The sequence below is a fragment of the Parasteatoda tepidariorum genome, chromosome 10, assembly GCF_043381705.1.
Source record: "Parasteatoda tepidariorum isolate YZ-2023 chromosome 10, CAS_Ptep_4.0, whole genome shotgun sequence".
Classification (NCBI taxonomy): domain Eukaryota; kingdom Metazoa; phylum Arthropoda; class Arachnida; order Araneae; family Theridiidae; genus Parasteatoda; species Parasteatoda tepidariorum.
Genome location: NC_092213.1, coordinates 8,570,498 through 8,597,247, shown reverse-complemented (window position 1 = coordinate 8,597,247; position 26,750 = coordinate 8,570,498). Strand labels below are relative to the sequence as shown.

The 26,750-nt window shown below is 29.8% G+C and overlaps 1 protein-coding gene across 2 annotated transcripts; it reads right to left on the bottom strand.

Moving 5' to 3' along the window:
• Positions 1 to 1,030: 1,030 nt before the first annotated feature.
• Positions 1,031 to 26,750, bottom strand: LOC122270890 (venom nerve growth factor 1-like). 2 transcript variants are annotated; one of them, XM_043050080.2, is made up of 5 exons: positions 26,634 to 26,750; positions 16,996 to 17,092; positions 14,453 to 14,502; positions 11,371 to 11,548; positions 1,031 to 3,587 (listed from the first exon to the last, which is right to left on the bottom strand). In XM_043050080.2, the coding sequence occupies exons 2-5, from the start codon at positions 17,081 to 17,083 to the stop codon at positions 3,403 to 3,405; spliced, it is 501 nt and encodes a 166-aa protein (XP_042906014.1). In that variant the 5' UTR covers positions 17,084 to 17,092; positions 26,634 to 26,750; the 3' UTR covers positions 1,031 to 3,402. The 2 variants fall into 2 exon arrangements, with proteins under 2 accessions (XP_042906014.1, XP_042906013.1); XM_043050079.2 differs by having other exon boundaries at positions 26,622 to 26,744.

Below are 26,750 nucleotides of genomic sequence, written 5' to 3'. Positions count from 1 at the left end.
TCCAATTCAAAAAGTTTTAAATAGCTTGTAATATTTTAATTCAATAGAAAATGAGAAATATTGAAATTTCTCGATTTAAAAACATTATTAAATTTTCAAAGTATTGTTTTATGTTTTATTCACTTAAGTCTTCCAATACGATTTTCAAGGAAAATATGATTAATTTGCTTTCTGTTGTCTCTATACATACATTTCCATAAATTAACTAAAAGGTCCTTCACTATAAGCTCTACAAACATAAATTTTTAAAAGTATCGTCCCAATTCCATTATATTTTCACTCAGAGGAAAAAGTATATGTTGGAACTTCGAAAATCTGCCACTGTAACCGTAACCTTGAGAGCTGGGCAATTATTCATAACACTATCATTGAACTCGTAGCTTATAAATCGATATTTAAAACGTAGTTTAGCAAAGTTCTTAAAGAAAGGGAAATAAAAACAGTAACAGTTTAAGTGCCTTTTACATTTGAAGCAACGCTATACTTTTATATTCTCTTACCGCTAAGAATTATCTGGGCTTTAAGAACGGACAAATAACTTAAAATGTAATTTATTTATTATTTTTTTAAATTGTTTTTTTTTTTTTAAATGGCCATTTTGGCGACAGTTGTTTTCCACCAAGAAGAAAATGATTAAAATTACTGTTTTATTCTCTGCTTTTGCAACTTTTTATGAGCCCAGATAATGTAGCATTAGAGTAAGTTTTTGAATATTAAAAAATTAGACCACAAACGCTCTTCATTTTCACGAAATCATGACTTCATTCCATATTGACGTTTTGCGCCATTTTCAGAAAAAACCTAGACATCGATAGGGTAAACAGTCATGAGTTCAAACTCACAGCAGTTATGAAAATAGCATATTATTCGCAAAAAAGCATTATTTCAAAAGGCGACGGAGCTTTTGAAAAACAAAGTTTCGTTCTCTGGAACGGTAAGGTCACTAGAAGGTCGGCAATGTTATTTTATAATCACTCTGTACATAAGCTTAGGAAAATAAATAACCACATCAATAAACAAATGAAGACAGTTATAACAGCTACTCATACATTTATTGGACACAAATAAACATTCTATACATCAGGAATGCAATATGGAAACAACGTTTTTACACGCGACACAACACTTTGTCTAAACAAAACATGATTGTCTAATAAAACACATTTATGAAATGAATAACGGACACTCGGAATAGTTACATCTGACAATCACCACAATAATAGTTAATAAAAAGGGAATAGTTAAAAAGTTTAAGTTGTGTCCTTCCTGTTATTGGTTGCGAAGGGAATTGTTTTTGTTTAACAGAATTGAAGGGAAAAAGAAAACATTTCGAAAAATGATAAACTCTCGCATACACTGTGTTGCGTAATCACCGTATGTTGCGTAATCACTGTTTCAAATACTTTTTCAAAAATTAAGTAAAAAACATATATCTACATGGAAAATTCGGTTGTTTGTAAACTGCCGAAGTCATTTTGCAATGCGCCTATAAGACTCGCAACAATATGCATGACGACGGCAGTCTGCAAAGTGCCGAATTTTCCAACCAGCTTATGACATATACATAATAAGGGTCGAATATTAGAACAAAAGCAAAATACCATCGAAATTTGAAGAATCAAAATTATCAGAATGGGATATTCGAGAAGAAAAAGACCGCTGATCCACAACCACCTGACCTATAACCTCAGCGCCATCTGATTGTTTATAAACAAAATGGCGTGTTAACTGTTACAGCTGTTAGGCTTGTTTTATTGTAAACTTTTTTTGGTTAATAAAGAAAAATTAATGGCTCATTTCTTTTGTTTTGTCAAATATTAATTAGATTAATAATTTCTTTAATTTAAAATAATTCCTTAGTTATGAGATTTAGGTACGATAAATGATTACGAAACCCATATATCGAACTCAAATTTGGCGAGCTAGGCTTACTTGAAATAGAATGGAACGAACAATTGCTAACATAAACATATGCGACGTTTAAAGAGCCAATCAGAATCGATATCCGCGATGAAGTCACTTGCAGGTATCCAATTATTAATTACAATCGGCAAGTGCAAGCTCTTACTCTAAAACGATGTTATAAACATTTATATTAATTATTTCACATTAGGTGAACGTTTTTAATGCATATAAACATAACTAGAGGTATAAAATAATAAGCTAACTTTTTTTAAAAAAAATTCTTGTTTACAGAATTAAATTCACTAATATTATGTTATATCAAATCAGATCGGTTTTCATTTTTATTTCCCCACCAATTCCGATTATTCGCTCCATTCTGCATTTTGGTGATTTTCATCAAAATATGACGGGCAGTTAATCAGCATTTAACGGTATCGTATCCCTATTTAAATATTCACACTCCCATCCGGGCATGTAGAAGTAAAAAATACAACCCCGATGGGAATCTTTACATGCTTTCGGCTTGTCGGATAATATAATTTTCAAGCTCTGTTATGAGGTCATAATGGAATTTGTTCTAAATTTACTTAGATTGCTTTTCAATGATGATTTAAAGTAAATTTTGCTGTATGTAAGATTTTTTGAGTGTAACTGACATGGATAATGATTCGTCAGAATTTTATAATGGTTTTTTCCCTATACATTAAATTTTCACAAATGGGTGGGTTTTTATGATTTCAGTTTTGGCAAGGATTCTAAGAAATATACATATCAAGATTAATGATTATAGAACACTCCAATAATATTTATTTCAGCTATCTGAAAACTGATTAGAAGAATCGGCCAAAAACAAATGAGCAGAATAAATCCAACTGAATCTTTATTTAACAGACTTGAAACATAAAACGAATAAATGAATCTAGAGGTTCGATGTAGTATATCTAATTCAAATTTATTGGCTTGATTCATAAACTCGAATTTAATATAATTTGAATATATTGATTTCAGCCATCGGGAAATCCTTTGGGTTTGAGCCTTTGATTTTATTTCATTCATTTTAATATATTTTCTGGACTAAAAGGACAGACACTCATCTACAATTTAAAATTCATGTTTTGAATCAGCCATAGCAAGATTCAACCGACTTTTTCGATTTAGACGCATTGTGCTGAATTATTTTAAAACAATTGAAATAAATCAATGGATGAACGCCTTTTGAGTCGAAATATGTTCGAGAATTTTACTCGAAATCATCAGATTATAACCAAATGAAACTAAACTGAATAAAAAAATATTTAATTAAAATAAGTGATAAAATGATAGGAATATCTGATTCAGTAGTACAAAAAAAAAAAGCAAAAAAAAAAAACGNAAAAAAAAAAAAAAACACTGAATCAGTAATAATAATAACAATTAAATTATGTTTTTTGAAATGTGTGTTTTGTTTTTAAGTGTACTCCCTTTAAGTGAAATTGCTTAAAATGTTTGATTTTCTTGTTAAGGAAGGAAATTTTTTCCTGTTAAAGGAATCCTGGATGTTGATTCTAGGAATCTTCTTCTCCGAATTGAGCATACACAGGCTGTGTCCACGGCAACCCAGTGAGGCCTCCATGTGTCACCAGATGTCCTTCCGTACACTTGAACCCATGACTTCTTCGGTCTGCATATGGATTGTATATTCTCTGCATAAACGAACAATTCATTAGAAATTTAAAAATACGGTAAAACTTCGTTAAGGCAAAGGGTACCAAAACTCTTTTTGTATCAACCGTTAAAACAGTAAAATGCTTTTAGGATCATTTATAAAAAATAACTCAAATAACGAACATATTATATATCTTTAGAGAAATGTTCAATAGTCATTTTTAATTAACCCACTGATGGTTCTGCACGTAAAAAGTCATATTTTAACCTTAAAAGTCGTATTTTCTCCTCAAAGCAAAACTGCTTTTCCAATGTACTTCGATAGGGAAATAAGTGTATAGGGGAGAATGATTCTCCCACTTTTGCTCGTTCGCTAAAAAGCCAGAGGGTTAATTAGTATTTCCTTTCACAACTAGAGCTCCAATATAATTTTAGTTTGTCTATGGTAAGAACTCCCCCAGCCACACAGTCTAAGGCCATCTATCGCTATGGAAACAAGAATAGGGCATTTCAGGAAGGGTAGCTTCTCCTCACTCTAGGGCTAACACAATAGATCGAAGGAAAAGATTCCCTTTCTCTTGCCGACCCAAGTCAACACCTGTCCTAAACAATGATCCCACATCCCTCCTTGAAATAGTTATACCTCGTTACCATAGTCACCACCACGGGTCCAGACAAATGGCTAGGGGAGTTCTTACTTCAGTCAAACTATAGAATCAACAACGTGCTAACAACTAAATGATCACAACGTCATACAAGAATACCTCGATAAGCAGGGAAAGAAAACAATTAGATTTTCTTCCCCCAGGGTTACCACCTAGGTCGACCCCCCTCACCCCTTCGTCAAAGCCCCCTCATGTGGTCAGTTAGGGCAGATTGATGTGAACTAATGGTGATCCTTCAACCTTAATTCTAGGAACAAATTCATTATTCTAACAGTTCAAGAAAAGCGATGAGCATCTATGAAAGATCACTGAAAAGGTCACAATGAGGTCGAAAGATTAATTTTTACTATCGGCTTTCATTATGTATAATCACTTCGTCTTAAACGGGTGATGTATATACTTTTTATGTCCGTATTAAATAATCCGATTATTATTGTTTTGAAAGATGAAGCATTAGAGAAACTATTTTCTTTAATCTTAAAAATTTGAGTTAAGCGTTTTCGTCTTAACGAGGTTTGGCAGTAAGTAAATGAATTAGCAAAAACGAACAAACAATTTTTTTATGATTTATTAAGTTAAAAAGTGGTTACACGTTCTATTGTTTGAAAAATAAATCTTTTTAAATTTGTTTCATGTTTTAGTATTATGTTCAGGAATAAGAAAAATTTAAAAAAGTATGAAAAGCTTGTTTATAAATAAGTGATAATTTAATTGAAAATGAAATTTTTATATAAAACTTTTCCTTAGATCTGTATCTAGATAGTTTTTTTTAACAATTGCCGGTATGTTCACTAGATGGCAGCTCAGTTATTAAATGCATCTTGTTGCGCTCATGGAAATCGTGGTGCTCTTCCCCGAGATCGCGCTTTAAAAACAAAAACATTTTCCTGAACAACTTGTAAAATGTGGTTAATCACAACATTGCCTCAGGCATTTCCTACGATGAAATAAGTATTCCATTTTTACAAAAACTACGAACTATTGCAGAAATATAAGTAGTTTATTATCCCAAGTGACTTGTGTCACATCGGCATTTAATCAACGCAAAATTTTAAGTTTGTTTTTTTATTCCATAATTGATATTTTTAGAATCGTTTGCTTTGAAATTAATGTTTTTTTTCTTTAAACTTTTAATTGGGTATAATATGAAAAAAACACAACTACTTCGATTTAGTAGGAACAACATATGACGCAATGCTAAACGAATGGAATTTAGTTGTTGTTTATTTAGTTATTGTTATTAGTAGTTGTTGTTATTTGTTTTAGTTGTTGTTGTTTATTTAGTTGTATTTAGCTTCAATAACTTTTCTTTATAATGCAATAAAATCTGGCGAGCAGCTATTTAAACGATCGAACACTTCGTTTGTTTATTTGTGGCTTGAAGTTAGACTCGCAGAAAATGCCGTTCATGGGTTAAATTTAGTAGGAACAACACAACCTGTGACGTAGGCTATATTATACCCAATTGTTTTATTCGTATGATATAAACTAAATAAAAAACGCTTTATCGTAAATTGGTTTTAAGCAACGAATTGGTAACTGAACAAAATAATTTGAAAGAGAAACTAATTCAATCTTTTTAAAATATTATTTCCTTTTTTTTCCTTAAGTAGACAAGAATCGTTTGAGAAAGCTTACCCTATAACTGCGAGACATAGTTTTTAAAAAGAACGGTATTTAAAACAAGCATTTTTATTATTTCAGTTAAAAGTGGATAAACCCTTTTTATTATATAATTCTTATTAATCTCATCACAAAAGATGCCACTCACAATTATTAATTTGAAAATTATTGTTAATCTTATTATTAAACTCAGTGAAGCGTCATAAGACTGCAATAGTAATGTTATAGTAGTTATTAAGATAATGATTAAAAAGAATCTAAATATTTATAGCATCTTTATGTTGTATAAATGTAATTTAATTTTATTGAATAAGGTTCTGAAATATCTATTTCAATTATTTAAGAAAATCTTTTAAATTATAATGATATTGATACATTTTGATTTATAACATAATCGCCGCACTAAAATTTATCAAATATGTATTTCTTTTCGTTGTATTCTTTAAATGGTTATTTTTGGTAAAATGTCTTTCTTACACTGATTTCCCGAATTTGGAATTCGTGCACATTTGTAAGTAATTATATAATTGAAAATAATTTTGTAATTGTAAATAATTATAAAATTGTAAATAATTATGTACTTAGAAGTAATTATGTAATTTGTAAATTAAGAAAAAAAAAAGAACGATAAAAATTTTTTTTTGTTCAAAACAGAAATTTTTCATAGAAATGAGAAGTCATCAGATAATGTTTGGCGCTTTCATCTCATTTTTGACCAGCCTGATTTAAAAGAACTTTATTCAGTAGTTAAGAGCATGAACATGTTTAGTTAAATTAAAATAATTTTCAGACATAAAAATCTTAAACTAATACCGCCGAATTAACACTTTTTACCTGCGTCCGTACAACGACCCTATCAGCCGTCTAGTTTCGTAACTCTGGATGCTGCTGCCTGACCGTTAACTATTATATGCTTGAGACGAAACTAGTTATTCGTTCATTCGACAATTTATAGATAAAAATAGGTATTTTGGATGCAAGGTAAACTACTGCTTGCTTATTTTCTTTTGTATTGAGAATTTTAAAAAGCATTTAATTATACTATACATTTTAAAATGCATAGTTTAAGTTGAGTTATTAATTTTTAAGATCTTCTCCATAATCTTTTAAAATGGCTGAATTTTGAAACTGTTCTTTTCAATCTTGGAGGTTTTTTACGCAGTTTAACCCTATTACTGTGATTTCGGCACATAGTCGACACTTGGTTATAGAGAACGTTTTTAGTTGTCTACTGTTATTTAACTAATGTTACTTCATTCGCTTATAATGAACAGTTAAAAAATGGGTAGTTCGCTTATAGTGGTCTCGCTTTTCTTTTTTGCAGACATTTAAATAAATGTTGCGCAGTTTTTAGTCTATGACTCAATGTAAGTTAAAAAGTGTATAACGATGACTTTTAATGAAAAATGAAGTAATACACGTTGAACTAGGCACACGCGAGAGTGAATATGTTGCCCAGATATTTCCTCATAAAAATGCAACTTTCTTTCAAAAATGACGAAAATCAAAAGGAAAAATAGCTGAAATATTAAAAAAAAGACAAAAATTGTGAAGATATATAGTTAAAATACTCCCTCGAAGGATACAACACTTCGTTATATGGAAAATATTTTGATTGCTCTTTATTGTTTAGATTGAAATTTTCATTATAGGACTAACTACTATATCGAAAATTTCAGCGAAAGTAAACATACTGAAAATTACTTTTTGTTTACTTTCTTTTACATTGAGAATTTTCGAAAACTAATTTAAAATGCATAATTGAATTTGAGTTCATCATTTTTGCATAGTGTTCTTTTTAAAATTTAATCTCGTTTCCATTATCTTAAAAACGCGTTTAGTTGTCCGAACTGAACTGTTATGAAAGTAATATTACGTCATTAGCTTCTAGTGAACAGTTAAGGAATTGGTAGTTCGCTTATAGTGGTCTCAATTTTCCTTTTTATCGACGTTGAAATGAATGTATGCAGATTTGTTAGTTTATGACTCAATCTTGTAAGTTTAAAAATGCTTAACGATAACTTTAATTAAAAAAATGAAGTAATACACTTTGAATTAAGCACACGGGAGAGTCAATTATTTGATCAGAGATTCCATCTTGAAAATACAACTTTCTTAAAAAATGTCGAAAATAAAAATAATTAACTGCTAAAAAATTGAAAAAATAAATATTTAAAAATTATTTATAAGGAAATACATTTACTTCGTTATTTGGAAAATGTTTTGAATGTTATTTAAATTTCTCATTAAAGCCGCGGTGGTTCAAGGGACAAAGCCGTTTGGCGCAAAATATCCTCAGAGGTAGACGGGTCATGGGTTATAATCCCTTTGCGAAGTCCTTCACGAAGGCTACTTTGTCCCAATGCTTGATCCAAGAGTTCCCTTGTCTTCGGAGTTGAGTTCAAACTTAAAGGCTACGGAGTTGAACATTGATAGCCGAAAACTCAGAATTGGGTCTGCTGTTCAACGCCGGTTATAAAATAAAATAAAATGCTTCGATTGAAATTTTCGTTACAGTAAGTGAAACGCTGCTAAGAAACTTTGTTGAAGAGGATTCAACAGTTAGTTATTACTTTATAAAGCAAATTATGAAATATTGCAATCAATAGTTCGATACAGGGTTATTCATAATTCCCTCCCCCTGTAAACGCCATTTTTCTTTACTACAACTGGCTTCAGTGGTACATGTTACTGCCATCTACCGGCAACTGCTTAAATTGAAACTTGAATACTTTCGTAATAATTTCATATGTTCTTTTTTGCCATATTCGTCTTCTTTTTTTGACTATAACGCTTCGAAACCCTGGAGGGAATTATGAATAACCCTGTACTAGTGCAATATGCTAAAAAATATTTTTTCAAAGATTTCGGATATAGTGATCCTTAATTTATAATGGATTTATTGCTGGGTTCCACAGGCAGTTCAGTAAAGTGGGGTTTAACTGTATTTCAGGATGATTTTTTTTATTAATATCGAATTTTCACATACTAAGTTTAAGTAAGCATGGAATCCCATTTGAATTCTAAATGCTAAATATCAATAAACTTACGTACTCATACACGAGAACGCACTTTTCTCAGCGATTTAAATAACATTTAATTCCAGTAAGATTAAGTTCCATTATATTTAATTGCCATGACATTCTGCTCCACGATATTTTGTTTTGCTAGTGATTATAAACGAATTTATTATTTTTTCTGAGCAAAAATTTGTTATTCTATTTGTGAACTTTTTTGTCCACCACTGTAGGAGCACTGTAATTTTTGTCCAAATGTAGGAACTATGACAGATTCTGGTTTACTACAGGTCACCAGCAACTGATGATACAAAACGGTTTATCAAATACTACTCTACCGCAATCATTGATGATTATAATTATGTATTTAATCCGAAAACATCGCAATCATTATTGATAAATAATATATCGCGATTACTACATAACATATTAAAAATGTAACATCGCGAACATTATGCATATCGACAGTAATTGGGTACTTGCACTTCAAGAAAAATACAACAGATACCTACACACGTGACTTATGACGTCAGCGCCAGCGGCTCGTTTTTAAGCAAAATGGTGTGTTAAAGTGGAACTAAGTTTTTCCACTTAAGTTAGAAAGTTAATCAGCATGAAGTTAATTAAATGCACAGCCGTATCGAACATCGGATTTGTTGAAATATAATTCTTTTTCGTCTACATCTTTTACTTAACTTAGATTTATTATTTGATTACGTATTTTATCGTAACCGTGATATATTTTTGTTTTGTGTAACCTGGCAACTTCGATGCATAATTAGTTTGTTTATGTTCTACATGGCTTCGTGCTGTCTTTGTGTTAAGGGAAAAAATGTATAGTGAAAGAATTGAAATCTTAGTGATGGAATATAGAATGTGTCACTCAGGAGAATTGATACTTGGCAGGTTTGGCTTCTTCGAAATAGAATGGAAAGAACAGTTGCTAATGTAAGCAAATGCTACTTTTAACAACCAATCAGGATCGAGATACCCACAGAGCGACACTTGCAGGTATCCCATTAAATACGATATCATTGTGAGTAGGGTAATGAAAATATTGATTTGGGAAAATATTTATTTGGGTGAGGAAAATATTGATCGGTGTAAAATTAAAGGAGAGAAATTTCGAAACATATTGAAATTATATCAATCGACTTATTGGCATCATATTGAAGCGAATATCAGTGTTTTCTTATGATATTAAAATCCAGCTCTTATCTTTTATGGGAAACAATGTTCGTGTTGGCGACAACGCAGAAAAGCAGTCGCCAATACATGGTCCCTGAAACTGATTAGAATCAGATGTCTATTCTTTTCACTTCTTGTAGATAATCCGTGATGGGTGTGCCACACATAGTTTGTCTATGGAAGGAATTCCCCTCCCCACAAAGTTTAAAGCCCTCTGCAGCTATGTATAGTGTTTTCAATATAAATGTAAACAACAACAATCTCGAGTGCTTGACCTGATCTACTTCCGGTTAGAAAACTTACAGCTGCTTACTACAGCTTATTCTGTGAAGCAATATTTCCAAACAGATAATTTTGCTTTTAATTAAAGAAATAAACTAGGTAATTTCTGAGCTCAAATCTTCTGTATTTTTATAAGATATTAATGATATTATGTAATTCTGGTGATAACAATTCTTTTTTTAAAACGCAAACATTAAATCGGGTAAAAAATACACGCATATAAGATATACTACTTAAGAGAGACTCAAAACACAATGATCACGTTGTGAGCCAAATGTCTTCAAAATACACCGGAAACAGTAACCCGGAAGTATTAGTTAAGAGCTTGCAGTGCCCCCTAGTGTAGAAAAAACACCATTGAAACAAAAAATATCGCATTTCATAGAGGGTTCTCTCTTCTTTGAGATCATTAAACTGGCAAACCGTAAACCCGAGACAAAAACCTGTTTTAAATATTGATCCAATGACCTTACTTGAAATAGTTAAATCTCGTAACCACGGTTACCGATACTGTTCCAGAGAAATGGCGAGGGGAGTTCTTTACATAGACAGACCATAAATTAGTGAATAATGCTTTTTTTTGTTTTATCTTATTTTACAACCGTCGTTGAACAGAACAGCAGACCCAATTTCAGGTTTACGACTACTGATCCTCAATTCCTTAGCTTTGTCATTTTGAACGCAATTCAGAAGACAATGGAACTCCTAGATCAAGTATTGGGTGAAGTAATGCCTTCGTGGAGGAATTTTTGATGGAAATCCGCATTTGCGTAATATGGATAGGAAAACTACGAAAACTTCCCATGCTTAGCTTGACGGCAAAGAGACTCTGACCCGTGATCCGTCTACCACTGATGATATTTCACGTCAGCACTGCTGTCGATGCGAGCCGGGGGCTGGATTCGTGTCAACTAGTCATCGTTGGGATTCGAATCCGGTTCATCTCATTGGAAGGCGAAGGTTCTATTCCCTGAGCCACGGCTGAGTGTACTGTACTTACGCAATCTTTCCTTACTGTTTTCAAAAAAAAAAAAAANAAAAACTACCGTCGATGCCTCTGCATGATTTTCCTGGTACTCTGCACCTTGTGACGAATACCCATGCATCTGGGTGTATTTCTACAGTCAGCAAGTCAACATTGATAGCTGTATCAAGCTGTTCAAAACTCTGCACTGATGAACACACTTCTACGAGTTCAATGTCATCGCTTACGAGGCTCCTTTTCTGAAAACAAACAAATTTTTTTCTTTAAAATATGAGTGTAATAATTACATCGGGATGTTCTAAATAAAGTTACCCTGTTTAAATAAAAATGGAATTCGTTCTGGTTGATAGATGTCGATGAAAATTAATACCAATGTAATTATAAAAGCCCGAAGTTTGGTAAATTTTAGGTTTAATCATTAAAACCTAGGATTTACCAAATTGGTTTGGTGACTTGTGTTGCTAAAAGACCGAAATAGAATCATATTAAATCATACTTCGAACTTTTCGCCATGCCACCTTAATAGAAACTACGTCTTACCTGTGAAATCTAGGATTTACTAGATTTTGGTGCTGAACGTAATATTTTTAAAAGCCCGAAGGAAAATTTTAGGTTTTATTTACTGGTTTAACTTAGGATTACCGCAAAAATTAGGATTTGGCTTAGGTTTTATCGCATAGGCTTGGTAAGAGGTCGAAGTAGAATCCTATTAAAGCAAATTTTAGACTTTTACCAAACTAGGTTTTACCGGTAAAACCTAGGATTTATCAGACTTCGGGATTTTATCGCAGCATATGGGGCATGGGAAAAGTAAATCTATAATAAAACTAGTTCTTATTTCGACAAATAGATGGCGCTTATCTGTCGAGACAGGATGCTGGTGCAATTTGAAGTGGTTTAAAAATTCAGTGGCAATTGGAGCAAAATATTTTTTCCTACATTAATAATGCAGAGGAACTGAAAAAGATGATTAACAAATTCGAAGAGATTAGGGAGTTCGAGATGTACTGAAAGTACCGATATAAGATGTAATGCAGGCAAATCACGTCTTGGTGCTGAAATGGTGCCTAACCATGGCACCAAGAGAACCAATCTATACCAAGAGAACCACCCTAGACAATAATTCCATTGACACGTATAGGATGGGTGTCCAAACAATTATTGGTGTATTTACAATATTGGTATATAATTTACTTTCCAAGTATCATTTACTTTCCATTTATACTTTCCAAGAAAATTGGAAATAGAGAAAATATGAGGAAACAACAAATAATGGTTTGTAATCAATTGCGAAGATTTAACGATTATAAAAGCAATATTTACCTTAGAAAAATTGAAACAAAATTATTTACGTTTCTGTTTTTGATTTTTAATGGTTACCGTATGGAATATAAACAACATTAAAAAGAATAACTAAAATAGATTGGAGTGCAGGAATTAGGATTAAAATATGTAACCGTGATTCGATAAAGTTTTACGTTGTTTAAACTTAAGGAAGTTGAATTCAGTTTGCTATGGCTTGTTTAAGCTTGCAGTGGATCTTGGTAGTTTGAAAGTGAACTTTGTAATTTCACTAATTTATTATGTGTTTAGATGAGAGAAATCTATTTATTTTTATGTGAACTATTTATGAAAAAAGCTACGCTATGTGCTAGTTTTATAAAAAATATCGAAAATTTAGTCAGGTATTAATTAACTGCAAGTATTTTTAATTAAAATAAGTTTAGCTTTTAAATTATTTGGTCACAGATAATGAATTGTCATGATTTGTGACATTTTGGTAACTAAAAAAACCTAAATAAATCTTTGAGATAAGTATTACAAGAAATTATTTCTTGACTTATAAATTAAAATGTGAGTTTTACGAAATAAACGCATTTTTTGCAAAATTTTTTGAAAATTTTAAATATTTTTTCTTATGTAATTAAATATATATTTCTGAAATTATATCAAGAAAAATTTGTTCCAAATGAAACAAAGTTTTAGGAAATTAAGATTAGCTTTCAAAACTAGAGGCTCGAAGGAAATTTTTTTTAAAATTAGGTGCATTTAAAATGTATTTATAAATGAATATGTGAACAAAGTTCCAGAAAGTTAAGATTAGCTTTGAAAATTAGAGTAAATGACTTTTTTTCTCAATCAGGTGTATTTGAAATGTATTTAAAAATGATTTTACGAACAAAGTTTTAAAAAATTAAGATTAGCTTTCAAATTTTTTTTTAAAATTAGGCTTATATAAAAATGTATTTTAATTAATTTTCCGATTTTTTTGTTTACAATTTGGTGTGCTAAATATAATTTTTATGTAATATTAATTTAATGTATGCGAAGAAAAAAAATCAGGTTTCAGGCATCAAAAATATTTTTAATATATATATATATAGTTAAAAATCTAGTGACAACATGGAAAATAATGAAGAAAAATGAAAGGAGAAGAAGAAAAATTATTAAAATAAAATATTTTTAAAAATTATTAAAAAAAATTGCTAGTGATTGTTGACATTCACCGATGAAAGTCGACATTCTCTTGATTTAGGTCATCTACGGTAACATATACACCAAAAACAAAATCATAACTAGAGTCTAGACTAGATATAGCACAAGTAATGCAAATTTGAATGATAAAATCGTCATTTCTCTAATTAAATATTTAAAAATGGTTTTTATTCAGGCTATAACGTTCACAATTACCTAATTTAACTTTATTTATATAATCGNTTCAAAATTAAAGTTTTTGTTTCCATGCATTTGCCTAATTAAAAAATATAAATTAAGAGATATTAAAATATTTTTTTTTGTGAAATAAGATGACTGGCGTCAAATATTTAGTCAATTTGGTTTGCAATAAAAATATGAAAAGATTTATAATTTATTTGAAGCTCCATTATAACACACTGTTCCTTAATTTTGCCTTAATTAATTTAATTTCTATAATAGATAATGCGATATATCTATAATAGAATGCGAAAATGTTTTTTCCTTATCAACTGTTCGTTAAATTGTTGGAAAATGCATTGCATTTTTTGTAAAAATCAAAAAAAAAATTATATATTAATTACAATTTGCTGCTTTTCTCGAAACTTTAGTTGGCAAATTAATAATCATTCTTTAGAAAAATATTAAATTTAGATGATTTTTATTACCTGTATATTCCTTTGGGCATCTAGAATTTCGTTTACTTCTAAGGAATAAGCTGAAAGAAGAGTAAAAAAAAAAGCATTTAGAAAACTACTTAATTAATTTTTAATCTCAGTTTTGAAACATATTAAGTTAAAAATATAGAATAAGTTAATAAATACACATAAGTTAAAAATATAGAAGATATGGAAAAAGATATAAAGATTTTTTAAAGGAGAAGAAAAAAATATGGTATAAATGTAAAATGATATAATATTTTGTTATGATCTCTGAAAGATATTTTGTTTGGTGAAATAAATTTTATATCAAGCACAATTAAAAGAGTTCTTTATAGTATGCCCCAGGAAGATATATTTTGAGCTTTGCAATTGCCTAAAGACAGTTGCATAGCAAAATCTTTGATGTCATTAATTTTTCATTTGGCAAACTCAACATCAATATAAATTTTTTTAATGATATTTGATTATTTCCTGTGACGTAGCTTAAAAAATTTCAAACTGAAATCTTATATTTGATGCTATTTTAAAATCAAAAACTGATCATAAAATGAAAATTGATGATACGCAAGGTGTGAAATTTTTTTGTCAAACAATTGCTTTAACAATTGCTTTAACGAAGTTCTTCACAATTGTCAGCATTGAAGAAGTAGTGCTTGTCTTACCATGAATAACATTCGCCGACTTTTGTTAGACCAAATGTCCACTTAAGGATTGCGGAACAATGCGCGCCAATTCATTTAAAAATCAACGCAAGCTTTTATGCATCGATATAAATGAACAAGTTTGCTATATTGTGGATAGCTGCCCACGCCACAATTTAGCAGTAATATTTTGTCTATAAATGCAGAGCAGAACCCCGTTTATCAGAATCTTTCTGGTAACAAAAATTCATTCAAATTTTTTAACACATGCCTTCATATCTTTTCGCAATTTAGATAATATGCTGTCGTAATTAATGCATACAAGAGGTGTTTAACCCGTTTATATATGCTAAATTTTATTTTTTTGTATGGAATTATCTTTAGATAAACGAATTTTATGATCAAACTTGCAAGTTTTTGAATTCCCTTAAAAAGTTCTCGACCTATGGCGAAATAGGCAAAAAATGAAATTAACTTTAAGGGGTCCAAAGTTTGGATCACTTTCCTAACCAAATTGGGAATCAGAAATCCGAATCCATCGAAAAAAAGGTATGTTTATTTAAAGAAAGCATGTTTTTGTATCTGATTTCGTCTGTACTTATTAGCATATTTAAGGTTATCCCCTTCAACCTATAAGATTGAGTTCTAGAACGTGACGATCTGTTTATTAGATCAAAAGGTATTCAGAGTGGACGGTTTTTTTTGGCGCACTGTACATTACTGAACTTGGATGTAAGGAACTACTTAACCAAAAAAATGAACAACTTGTAAAAATTGATACTTTTGATACGATTGGTCTTAAATTGTTTGTACCGGTTGTTATATTACATTAAATAATAATGCATAAAATCGCTACCCATAATGATAAAATTCTTTCTTCTGTTTCTTTTTACTGATGAGGATTTCAAGGAAGACATAAATTAATGTTTAGCTGGAAATAATAGAGGATACTTTGTGTTATGTTGACTAAAGCAAAGCACAAATGAAAGCACAGAAGTCAATCAGTTCTATGAACAAAAATCTTCTTTAGTGTCAAAACAACAAATAATATTAGGGAAGTAAAGAGACAAACACGTGCAATGTAGTTAAACCAATGATTAAAGACGAACAAGTTTGAACAAGGAAATAAAAGGAAAAAAAAGAAAGATGAGAAGCAGGTGTGATGTTGTTTGGCCGAAATCCCAGGATGCAAAAGATAAAATTAGGATAGATTTCCAAACATTAGATAAAGGTGGTACACCAGAAATATCATGAACTAAATTGTTAAAATTTTTCAAAATTCGGAATGATTCCCAGAAATCAAGTTCGGTAGATAATGAGCAGTGTTGAATGATTTTAACAGAAGAAAACTCAAACCTGTGATTAGAATTCTAAATATGTAGACCGCTGGACGATAAGTAAATGTTCTGATTTTTTTACATATTTAATGTGTCTTGGAGGGTACTTTTAGTTTGTCTAATTAACGTAAGACCACATGGACATGAAATTTGATAAATACTCCAATTATAAGTCTGAGCAATAGGATCTTTAAAGTTGGTGAAATTTAGTTTATTTTAGAGTAGAACTAAAGTTTAGAACTGAAATTTATTTTAAATCTTTGCAATTTAGATTCTAATTTTTGGATAAGTCAAAACAATCAATTAGTTAAAAGTTCGAATTAGAGTTTGGTGGATTTCGAGAATATTCTATAAATAGAATTAATGAGATCAAAAGGAAAACCGGCGTTTACAGCGATTGCTTTATGGTAAAGGAGCTTTTCACTGGGGAGGATAAATTGTAAAAGCACGGTAAACAAGTGAGTATAAGGCAACTTTGGTTAAGGGAATGGAATGGATGGTTCTGAGGGGGAGGGAGTAAAACGGTTTTCGACAAACAGTAGTAATAAATTCAGTGAATGTTTATACTTACAACTAACTGAAGATACAAATACAACTGCCAAAGATAGACTAAATGTTACTCTTTGATTTAGAAATCTTGCTCTTGAGCTCTGGGCCATGTAGTCAGTCTGAAAAAAATTCTTTAATTACACAAATTTTTTTGAACTGAACTTGTTCTAAATTATGGCAAAAGAAATAAAAGCATTACTCCTCCTTATGGGGGTGGATATCTAAACTATTAACCAAACAAAAAAAAAATTCAAAAATTAGTATTTTATTTGTATACAAATATACATTTGTATGTATATTTGCATGTTAGATATAGATACACATTTTAAAATTAAAATAAACATTTAATAATATTCGAGCAAATTTCGAATTACAAGGTACACAAATTTTTACATAATTTAAGAAAAAAAAATGCAAATTAAATGAAAAAATACAAAATTTGAGCGAAATCGGTCGACGATTTTTCAAGATACGAAATTGTGTGTAATTATTGAATAAAATAACCAAAATAATTGTTAATAGTTACAAATTTATTCCTCCTTTTTTATCATAGGATGTTCAAAAACACTATTTTTCGTTTGTATTTTACTGTCGGCCCCTAAAACCTCTAAAAGCTTTAAACTTCATTGTTAAAAAATCGCATGATCTAAGCACTTCTGAAGTTATAAAATGATTCTTTAATTATTTCTACAGAAACATGAAAAAATGCTCTAGTATAGAAGTGTTTNTTAATAAAAGAAATCGTTCACCTGTAAGTTACTAATCTCTCATTTAATAGCCATTTTTACACTGTTTCACTGTTTTATTTATTTATTTTTCATTCTGTTCGCTGTGATATTTGAAACCAAGAATTTTCCCATCGGTCAGCAGTGGGGGCGTGTATTTCCTGTACGAAGGGACGAATACGGGATGATTTGGTAGAAGTTTTCACCATGGAAATGTTAAAGTTCACTTGAAATAGAAAATTTTTTTGGTGGAATTTAGACACAGAACAATTATCTATTTAATGAATTGAAAATTTAATTACTCAAACATTAATTGAAAAATTGTAATCTTAGAAAGGGCCCTTCATTTACAAAATGTGAGGGGACTAAAGCTTTTTCTGCCCCCTCCCCCGGGTTCCTGGTAAGAAGTATTTAATTTACTAATATAGATATTAGGGTGATAGGTTTTTTTACAACTCCCCAAAATTGCAAGCAGAAAATTCTGGTAAAATTACCGTGCTATATGATATTCATATTTCTGGTGAAATGCTGGTCATAAAAATCAAAATGTGCGGTATTTAAACCATTTATTTGGTGATTTTTCCGTTCTTATACTAACGGTTTTCCAGAAATTCTGAATTTCAAAATTATAGTTTTTGTTTCCATGCATTTAGAAAAAAAATACAAAACGGAAAAGTACATTTAACAGAATAAATGGTTTTTAGGCCATGCTCTAAGTTGTCATGATAAAATCACCAAATCTTACCATGCGTACCAAATTTTATCACACACTATAAACTACATTTTATCGTTAATTTTACCAAAATCAATACCATATCATGTGATTTTTCTGTCCAATGAGAATGCATGAAACGCCAAGGCGATATATATGTATTTTTTAATAAATCGAGATTTTTTTTATCTTGAAATTAAACGAAAAAAAATTCTTATTCATTTGATATTTGAATCTAGTTGAAGTGAATGTAAAATTTTAGGTCCTGCCTTGCATATTTAAATATACTTTGAAAGATTCTTATTTTAGAACAAAACTTGCCGGGCGATAATTTTAGAAGTAGTTAATTAAAACGATTTATCCTGTTAAGAAGTCGTTTGGCTAACAATACTCTTAATTTGGAATGATGACAGTTAACAATTGGGCAAATAGTATCGCATTACGCATAAAATGGTGTTTTCTCACGTATACAAGCAATTAAATACTCAAGAAATGTCAAAGAAATTTACCAATATAATCTTTTAAAACTTCTTAAAAAGAACTGGCTTTCATTTTTGTAGCTACTAATTGTCGCCAGCACGCCAACCGAGTTATTAACATGTAATGGATGTAATCCGTGCCAGCTTATTTTCGCTTATTTCCTGCTAAATATATCGAATAGGTTTTAGCTTCTGAATAATAATAGGTACGATAATAATACATTTTAATGCCTTGAGGGATATTTTAAAAAAAAACGAAACAAAAAGCATATAATATTTACAGAGTTTGCAATTTGTACTTTGATATGTTACTTACTTGTAACAAAAATGACTTCAGTCATTAATGTCTAGTGTCCCTTTATAAAATACTTAAGCGTTAACTTGCCGTCATACAATTCACAAATTACTTTTTAATATTCATCTCGATTAAATTTTATCACTAGCAAGTGATAAAATTTAACATCGTAACATCGGTTCAGAGAATAGAGTACTCGCCTTCCAATGAGAAAGCCCGGGTTTGAATCCCAGTGATGGCTGAAAGATAGAAATTCTGCACCCGGCTCGCATTGACCACAGTGTTGACGTAAGTATATCCTCAATGGTAGACGGATCACGGGTTAGAGTCTCCTTGCCGTCAGGCTAACCGAGGTTTTCCTCATCATGTAATGCAAATGCTGGTTAGTTCCATGAAAAAGTCCTACACTAAGGGAAATTTCTTCCAATACTTGACCCAGGAGTTTCCTTGTCTTCTGGACTGGGTTCAAAATGACAAAGCTACGGAGTTGAACAGTGGTAGTCGTAAATTCAAAATTGGGTCGATTGTTCAACGAAGGTTATAAAGTAAAATAAAATGAAATATAATTGCATGCTGAGCCATGGTGGTTCAGCGGATAGACCGTTCGCCTCCCAGTGAGATGTTCCAGGTGCGAAACCTAGCGGTGTTTGGTTGATACGACATCGACTTACGTCTCGCACCGAACACAGTGCTGAAGTAAAACATCCTCAGTGGTAGATGGACCATGGGTTAGAATCTCTTTCCCGTCGGACTAACCGTGGAAGGTTTTTCTCTCTATGTAACTCAAATGAGGGTTAGTTTCATAAAAAAGCCCTCAATGAAGGCTGGTTTGTCCAAATACTTGATCCAAGAGATTCCTTGTCTTCTGGTATGGGTTTAAAAGTTCAAGTCCACGGAATTAAACATTGATACCTGTAAACTCAGAATCAACTTGGCCATTCAATGCTGATTATAAAATAAAATAAAATAAAATATTATTGAATGCAATAGATTTGAAAAACTCAAGTGATGATTGTTTCAGGTTGATGTAGAAGTAAATCAATATGTTTTTTTTTTAAAATTAACTTTTTTTATTATTTTGTTCCAATTTTTTTCTATTAACTATATTTATTTTTCATCAGGTTTCAATCATTAAAGAGGAAAATTCAAAAGGGTTCGAGAAAATTTCTTACTCGGAAACTAATAAACTCAACAGGCAGAGTAAAAGGAGATAGTTAGATGATGTACCAAAAAAACATGAATATAATTATAACTGGAACCATGGCTATCGCGACAGACCTTTAATTAGACCGTGGTTAACAAACAGACTCTTAGCTAAACTTATGGTTAACGAACAGATAGAACCTACTGAGGACTTGAAACGCTATAAAATGAGAAATTTTTAATTTTTTCTTCTTTTAGATCGCTTTAAGTTTATAAGAATTATAAATCTGCTATCCTAGCATAAATTTTAAATAAATTGAGAAAAAATATGGTAAAAACTGCCAGATTATGGTAAAATATTCCGTGTTTCTGGCCCTATGGAACAACAAAAAGATTTTAATAAAATTAGGAATAAAATTTATGGTTTGTATTATGTGATAAAATGTGGTAAAATTTGGTAATTTTAACATGATATCTTAGAGCATGACATAAAAACCATTTATTCGGTAAAATTTACTTTACAGTTTTGTATTTCCTACCAAATGCGAGGTAATTATGAACTATGGTTTGAGGTAACTATGAACTAACTGAGGTAACTAAGAACTATGGTTTCGTAAAACCTTAATTTTAATCAAACCTTTACCATGCGAACATAAAAGCGCATACGAGTGAAAAAGCTTAAAATAAATGGTTTAAATTAAATAACGTATAACGTTTTATTACCAGAATTCTGTTTTTCGTCTTCTTTTTGTACTATGAGAGCGGAATAACTACTGCGGAAATTTTTCCATAATTTTCTTCTTCCTGCATCAGCTTTAAATGAATGAAAATAATAACGGTACAGTATTTAGATTGGTAGGGCGTTGAACTCGTGTTCGTGAGAATAGGAGTTTGAATCCCGCCGGCCGATGCCATCTCATGTTTTAAATAGTGGCTGGTGGACTCTAAATCTGTCGGTGTCACAAAGTCCTCCAAGTTTCCATAACAAATCGATACCTCTGGGGGAACTAAGTTAGAGATTGGTAGCTCTCTGATTCAGGTAAAAATTACTATTCCTGGATGAATGAAATGATGTATGAAATAGGCTGTGATGTGAGTGTGTGGCTGAAATCATATTCTTGCCCATAGATGGAGCCACTGTAAAACAAGAAACACACCCACTGCCTTAAATTAGCTTTATAACTCCAGCAGGTTTCCTGGTATGGCAAGTAGGTAACAGAAGTAACAACAAACAGTAAATTAAATTTTTTTATTTATTTATTTGTATTTTTCCTGTTATAATTTAAATACAGAAAAGTTTAATTTACATTTCTTGAGTATGCTCAGCTATTTCTAACTATTATGCCGTTTATTTTCGACTCAGTTTGTCATTTTAGCTATTTTTGAAACGGTAAATTAACTATATTTCCACTTTTAATAAGTTATATTTACTTTTAAATACTTTATATTTTGGTTTTTATTACTAGAATTAAGGTATTTTTCTCTTTATCAGAATTGTCGTTACAATATAGTAGGGCTATTTAAACAGAATTTTTTCTCCGTGTAGTTATTTTATGACGGTAGATAGGTTAACTTACTTTTAGAAAAAATGTTCATTATGAAATAATTTTGCTTTTATTTTTTGAATTTTGGAAATATGAAGGATAATACTTTAAAGTACCATCTATGAATTAAAAAAATCACACATGTTTCCTCACTTTGATGAAAGTGTATCTCAATGTTTGTGAGTTATTAATTATTATATATACAAACGAAGCTGAAAAGATGTTTCTACATGATAAAAAAAATATGAAATCCAAAACAAAATTATAATTCCTTATTACATAAATAGGAGGAAGAACTATGTAAATCAGTTTAAAATTATAATGAATTGTTATCTAAGTAGGATGAAGAAATATGCTTTCCAATTCAAAATTATAAGTAATTGCTATGTAAATAGATTAAGAAATATGTAACTCAGTTTAAAATTATAGTTAATTGTTATGTAAATATGAGGAAGTTTAACTCAGTTTAAAATGATAATTCATTGTTGTATAATACATTGGATGAAGAAATTTGCATAGGATCAAAAATATGAAGAAAAAATATGAGAAATAATGAGATGTAAATATGATGAAAAAATATGTATTTTTCATCCTATGTACAGTAATTTATTAATATAATTAGGTGTTATGTAAATAGGCATTTACTATACATATTTTGTTAAAATTTCCTTTCAAATTTTAAAAAAAATAATCTTTAGCAAAATGTATCATAAAAAAATGTTTTGCACAGAAATCACATTATTAAATAAATTTTATTTTTTGTAATACAATATAAATTCTTCTAAAGTTCTGATTGATGCTAGTAGATTTTAAGTATTGCAGTTTATGAATTAATAACTAATTGAAAGCGTTTAGTTAAACCATATAAGTTATATCTGTACAAAATGTCAGATTCTTTAAATGTTCAGAAGTGCCACAAAATATGAAAGTTTTCCTGGGATTTTAGTGGGGAGGGACTTTAGGTGAAAATTATTAAAAAAACATGACAGATTAAATGTGTCTTATAATTATTATTGTTGGTTATCATTAAATAGCCTAAATTTTATACCTAAACATAAATTTTAACTAGCTTAATATTTGTTCAAAAATGAATATATTTTTAGTTAAGTAAAATTATAATTCCTGCGTTTTCCGTTTCATTTTCCGACAGCTTTCTCTTCAACTAAAGCATCGGCTGTAAATGTGCTTTTGATTAATTATTTTTAGATTACGAAGTTGCAAACAATACAAATTAAATATAAGTGACTGGTAGTATATCTCACACTAAAAAAGAGAATTTTAAAAAAAATCTCTCTCCACCTCAAAATTAAATAATTAGTCAAAATTAATTAATTAATTATTATTAATTATGTAAAAAAGTTTCGTCGAAACTTGTCCAAGGGGAGTAAATGCGTTTTTAATTTTTTTTGTTTTTGTTTTTTGTTTTGTTTGTGTGGTTGAGATTTGAATATAAAAGAATTTCATTAAAACATATTATAAAAGAATTTCTCAGAGCAAGAATTTTTAAAATTTTCTATATATCAAATTTATTCATTCGCATATTAAGAAGACCCTAAATTATTTTTCACTTTTAAAAGTTTTAAAAGTATTTAACGTTTGAAAAATGCTCCTTGCCCCTCCCCTAAGTAACTTCTCCGTGAGATCTCTCGTCTGCTTGCAAGCATATCGATATTTATTAGTAATATCATTTTTAAAATTTATCGAATGATAATTTTAAACTAGTTATAAACAATAACATATTTACATATTACAACAATATATTTACTTATTTTAATTTTTTAATTACTAAATAATAATTGACTGTTGATATGACTTGATAATTATCAACACTTTTTTCAAGTATGAACTTTTCAAAAACATTTAGAGTAAGGCTCCTATACTATCAGTGGCTCTAATTAGGGGTCTAATTCAGGGGCTCTAATTTAGAGTACATTAAATCAACTTACGTCATTTAAAAACCAAATTTGTTTAGTATCTGTTTGAAGTTTCGAAATGCATTAATGTTTATATTTTCATTCAAAAAATTAAAATTATTAATTATAGTCTTTGAAGCTAGTAAAATGTAATAAGAAAGTTTTCACAATTTACACAATTTAAAAATGAAATATTGTACTTATTAGAATATCGAGGGGCCTTATTTTCTACTTAAAATTTATCAGTATATTGATGTCTGTGTATGCTGTTGGAATTTTCTCGAAATAAATGGTTAAATAGCAATTTATGTAATCGTTGTTTTACCATGTTTAACCAAAACGGTTAAATACCCGTAAAAAGGATGGTATTCAAATTGTTAACTGTTAGAAAACCCGTTTAATGACTGTTTTCGCATACTACGGTTAAACAACCAGAATTGTATCCATACCAACCAGGATCCCCTTATGAAGGCATCACCTAGGCACTACCTTGTTTCTTGCAGATGGGTACATACTAAAGTTAAAAGTGATAAGTTGCCAATCCCCTGACGCTTGAATGGGGCTTCGAATCCCAACTTTGAAACCACAATATTTTTCCATTCCTTCAAACTGAAGAGTTTCTAGTGTCCTGAACTTCCCAATTAGTGACACTGGACTTTTAGAATACACGTACAAATCATCACGTACAAATCTCATTAACGTACAAATTTCAGCACTATTGAGCTTTCTAATATAGAAAAGTCTAGAATTTCCCAATTCTCGAGAAATATGTGATCAGCAAATAAACCAATTAAATCTCATTCCACAGTTGACAAAACACATCTCAGCCCCAACCTAACTCCAATGTCAATTACCTACCGAAACATCTAATTCTAATGTTCACTTAAATTTCTTTTTTATGGTTTTGTAAATTGTCACTAAACCACATAAATCTGTTTTATTGTTTTTTTTTCTTACCGTACCAAATAGACACGGTTTCAAAACCGTAAATAAATGTTCTCAATTGTAAACGTACGGTTACGTGGATGGACAGACTGCTGTCGCCTGTATTACCGTAATTTTAGAATGAAAATTCTAACAGCGTATTTCATAAAAATTTAACGTTTTAAAATCGTTTAGTTCGTTTAATCGTTTAGTTAAAATCAAAGGATTTTGCTTTGAATTTACAGAGAAGGTCCAAATTTCTTTAATTGTCATCAATGTAAATATTACAATGGTATTTCATTACCCTATGTAGTATTAAAACAATTGCTTGTGGCAAAGCTTCATAGCTTATTTAACGTCATTTAACTATATATATTTTCTACCTCTTTTAATATTATTCTCTGCTATTATAACATTTTAAATTTATTACATTTAAAAAAAATTAGATTTTATTGAATCATTCTATGTCTGTGAAAAAACAAATTAGATACTTTTTTCTATTTGAAGCTTTTTAGTATATTGATGTTTACATTTTCAATTCAGAAAAAAAAATACATTCTTTGAGCTAGTAAATTTGATAAACATTTTTTCACAATTTTGTAACTAGATATCATTTACATTGTACAAGTGATGCATGTTTATCAATTTTCTCTAAAAATATATCAATAAACTGATATCACTATATTATATAAAACTTTAATGTCCGAATACCGTTTCGTATTGTTATCAGCGTATTTTTATTGACCACGAAATCGCTAATAAAACAAATTAATTAGCAAAGAACGTCCAGATTTCTTTGATTATTATCAGCTAAAATAAATAAATTTTATGAAGGTATTTCTTTCAAATAAGACACTTATTTATCCCTTATTTAGTGGCATTTATCTGTAAGTTTCATTTATCATCCCTTTTGTCGGCTATTATTACGTTTTTTTGTTTGATTATTATTCAAAATTACGGGTACAAAACGAAAAGTTGTGCTCCTATATTATAAAGTAATCGTAATTATTGCCTTTTTAAGCAACATTTTATGATGAACATATTTAAAAAAGAAACTAACTTATTGACCTCTTAGAAATATTTTAAAGTAAATCAATAATGGTTAATTTTTTAACAAGTTTTGCGTAAAACTGTCCCCCTTCAAATAATGCACTGAAAATAAAGATAACAAAATAATAAAGCATAGTTAGGAATTAACTTTTCGCACTATTACTAAATAATTTCTTGTGCGGGAATTATCTTACGATCTTTCTTAAAAGTAACCAAAATTTTAATAGGAATTTAAAAAATAAAATTGTAGATGAAGTTGCTTTGGTAACCAAGCAAAATAATTAGGTTTCAATTTTGACCAAATAGAATCGAGAGTAATATCTGTGTTTATACAACAAAATATTTTGGGTGTAATTTTGGGGATTAGGGAGTTAAACGAGCAGGGGACAAGCCCCTAGCTCATAAATAAATATCTTTGTGATTTTCTCCATCAGTCAAAAACTTTTATTTTAAAATATTGTAATAATATTAATTATGTTCTAAATTATATTGCTATATTAATAAAACAGTTATTAAAAGAATAATTATCTGAACAAGATTTGTTTCCGAAAAAACGTTTTGTAAACAACGTAAAACCATTGATGTAAACATATATTGCATACGAAATTATTATTAATCAAATATTATTTCAGTAAAAGGTATTTTAAATGCGTGGGAACTATTTAGATAATACAGAAATTGTATCATTTCTTTCAAACTGTTTATCAAATATTTAATAACTTTTAATATTTTAGAAATATAAAATATTTAGAACAATATTGTTTAAAAACTGGAGAGTTTATTTAAGAAACAAACAAAAATGTGTATTTTTAATTATTTTATGTAAAATAAAAAAAAGTTATTTAATTAAAACCCATACATACATAAAAGCTCACCTGTTAGCGCAATCCTTAACTTAGGGGATGATTTGTTTTAACGGAGAAGGTGTGTTGGCTAGTTTTACGAAAGAAGGAGATTTTATTAATAGCGCCAAAAAGAGCGCTGTTGGCTGA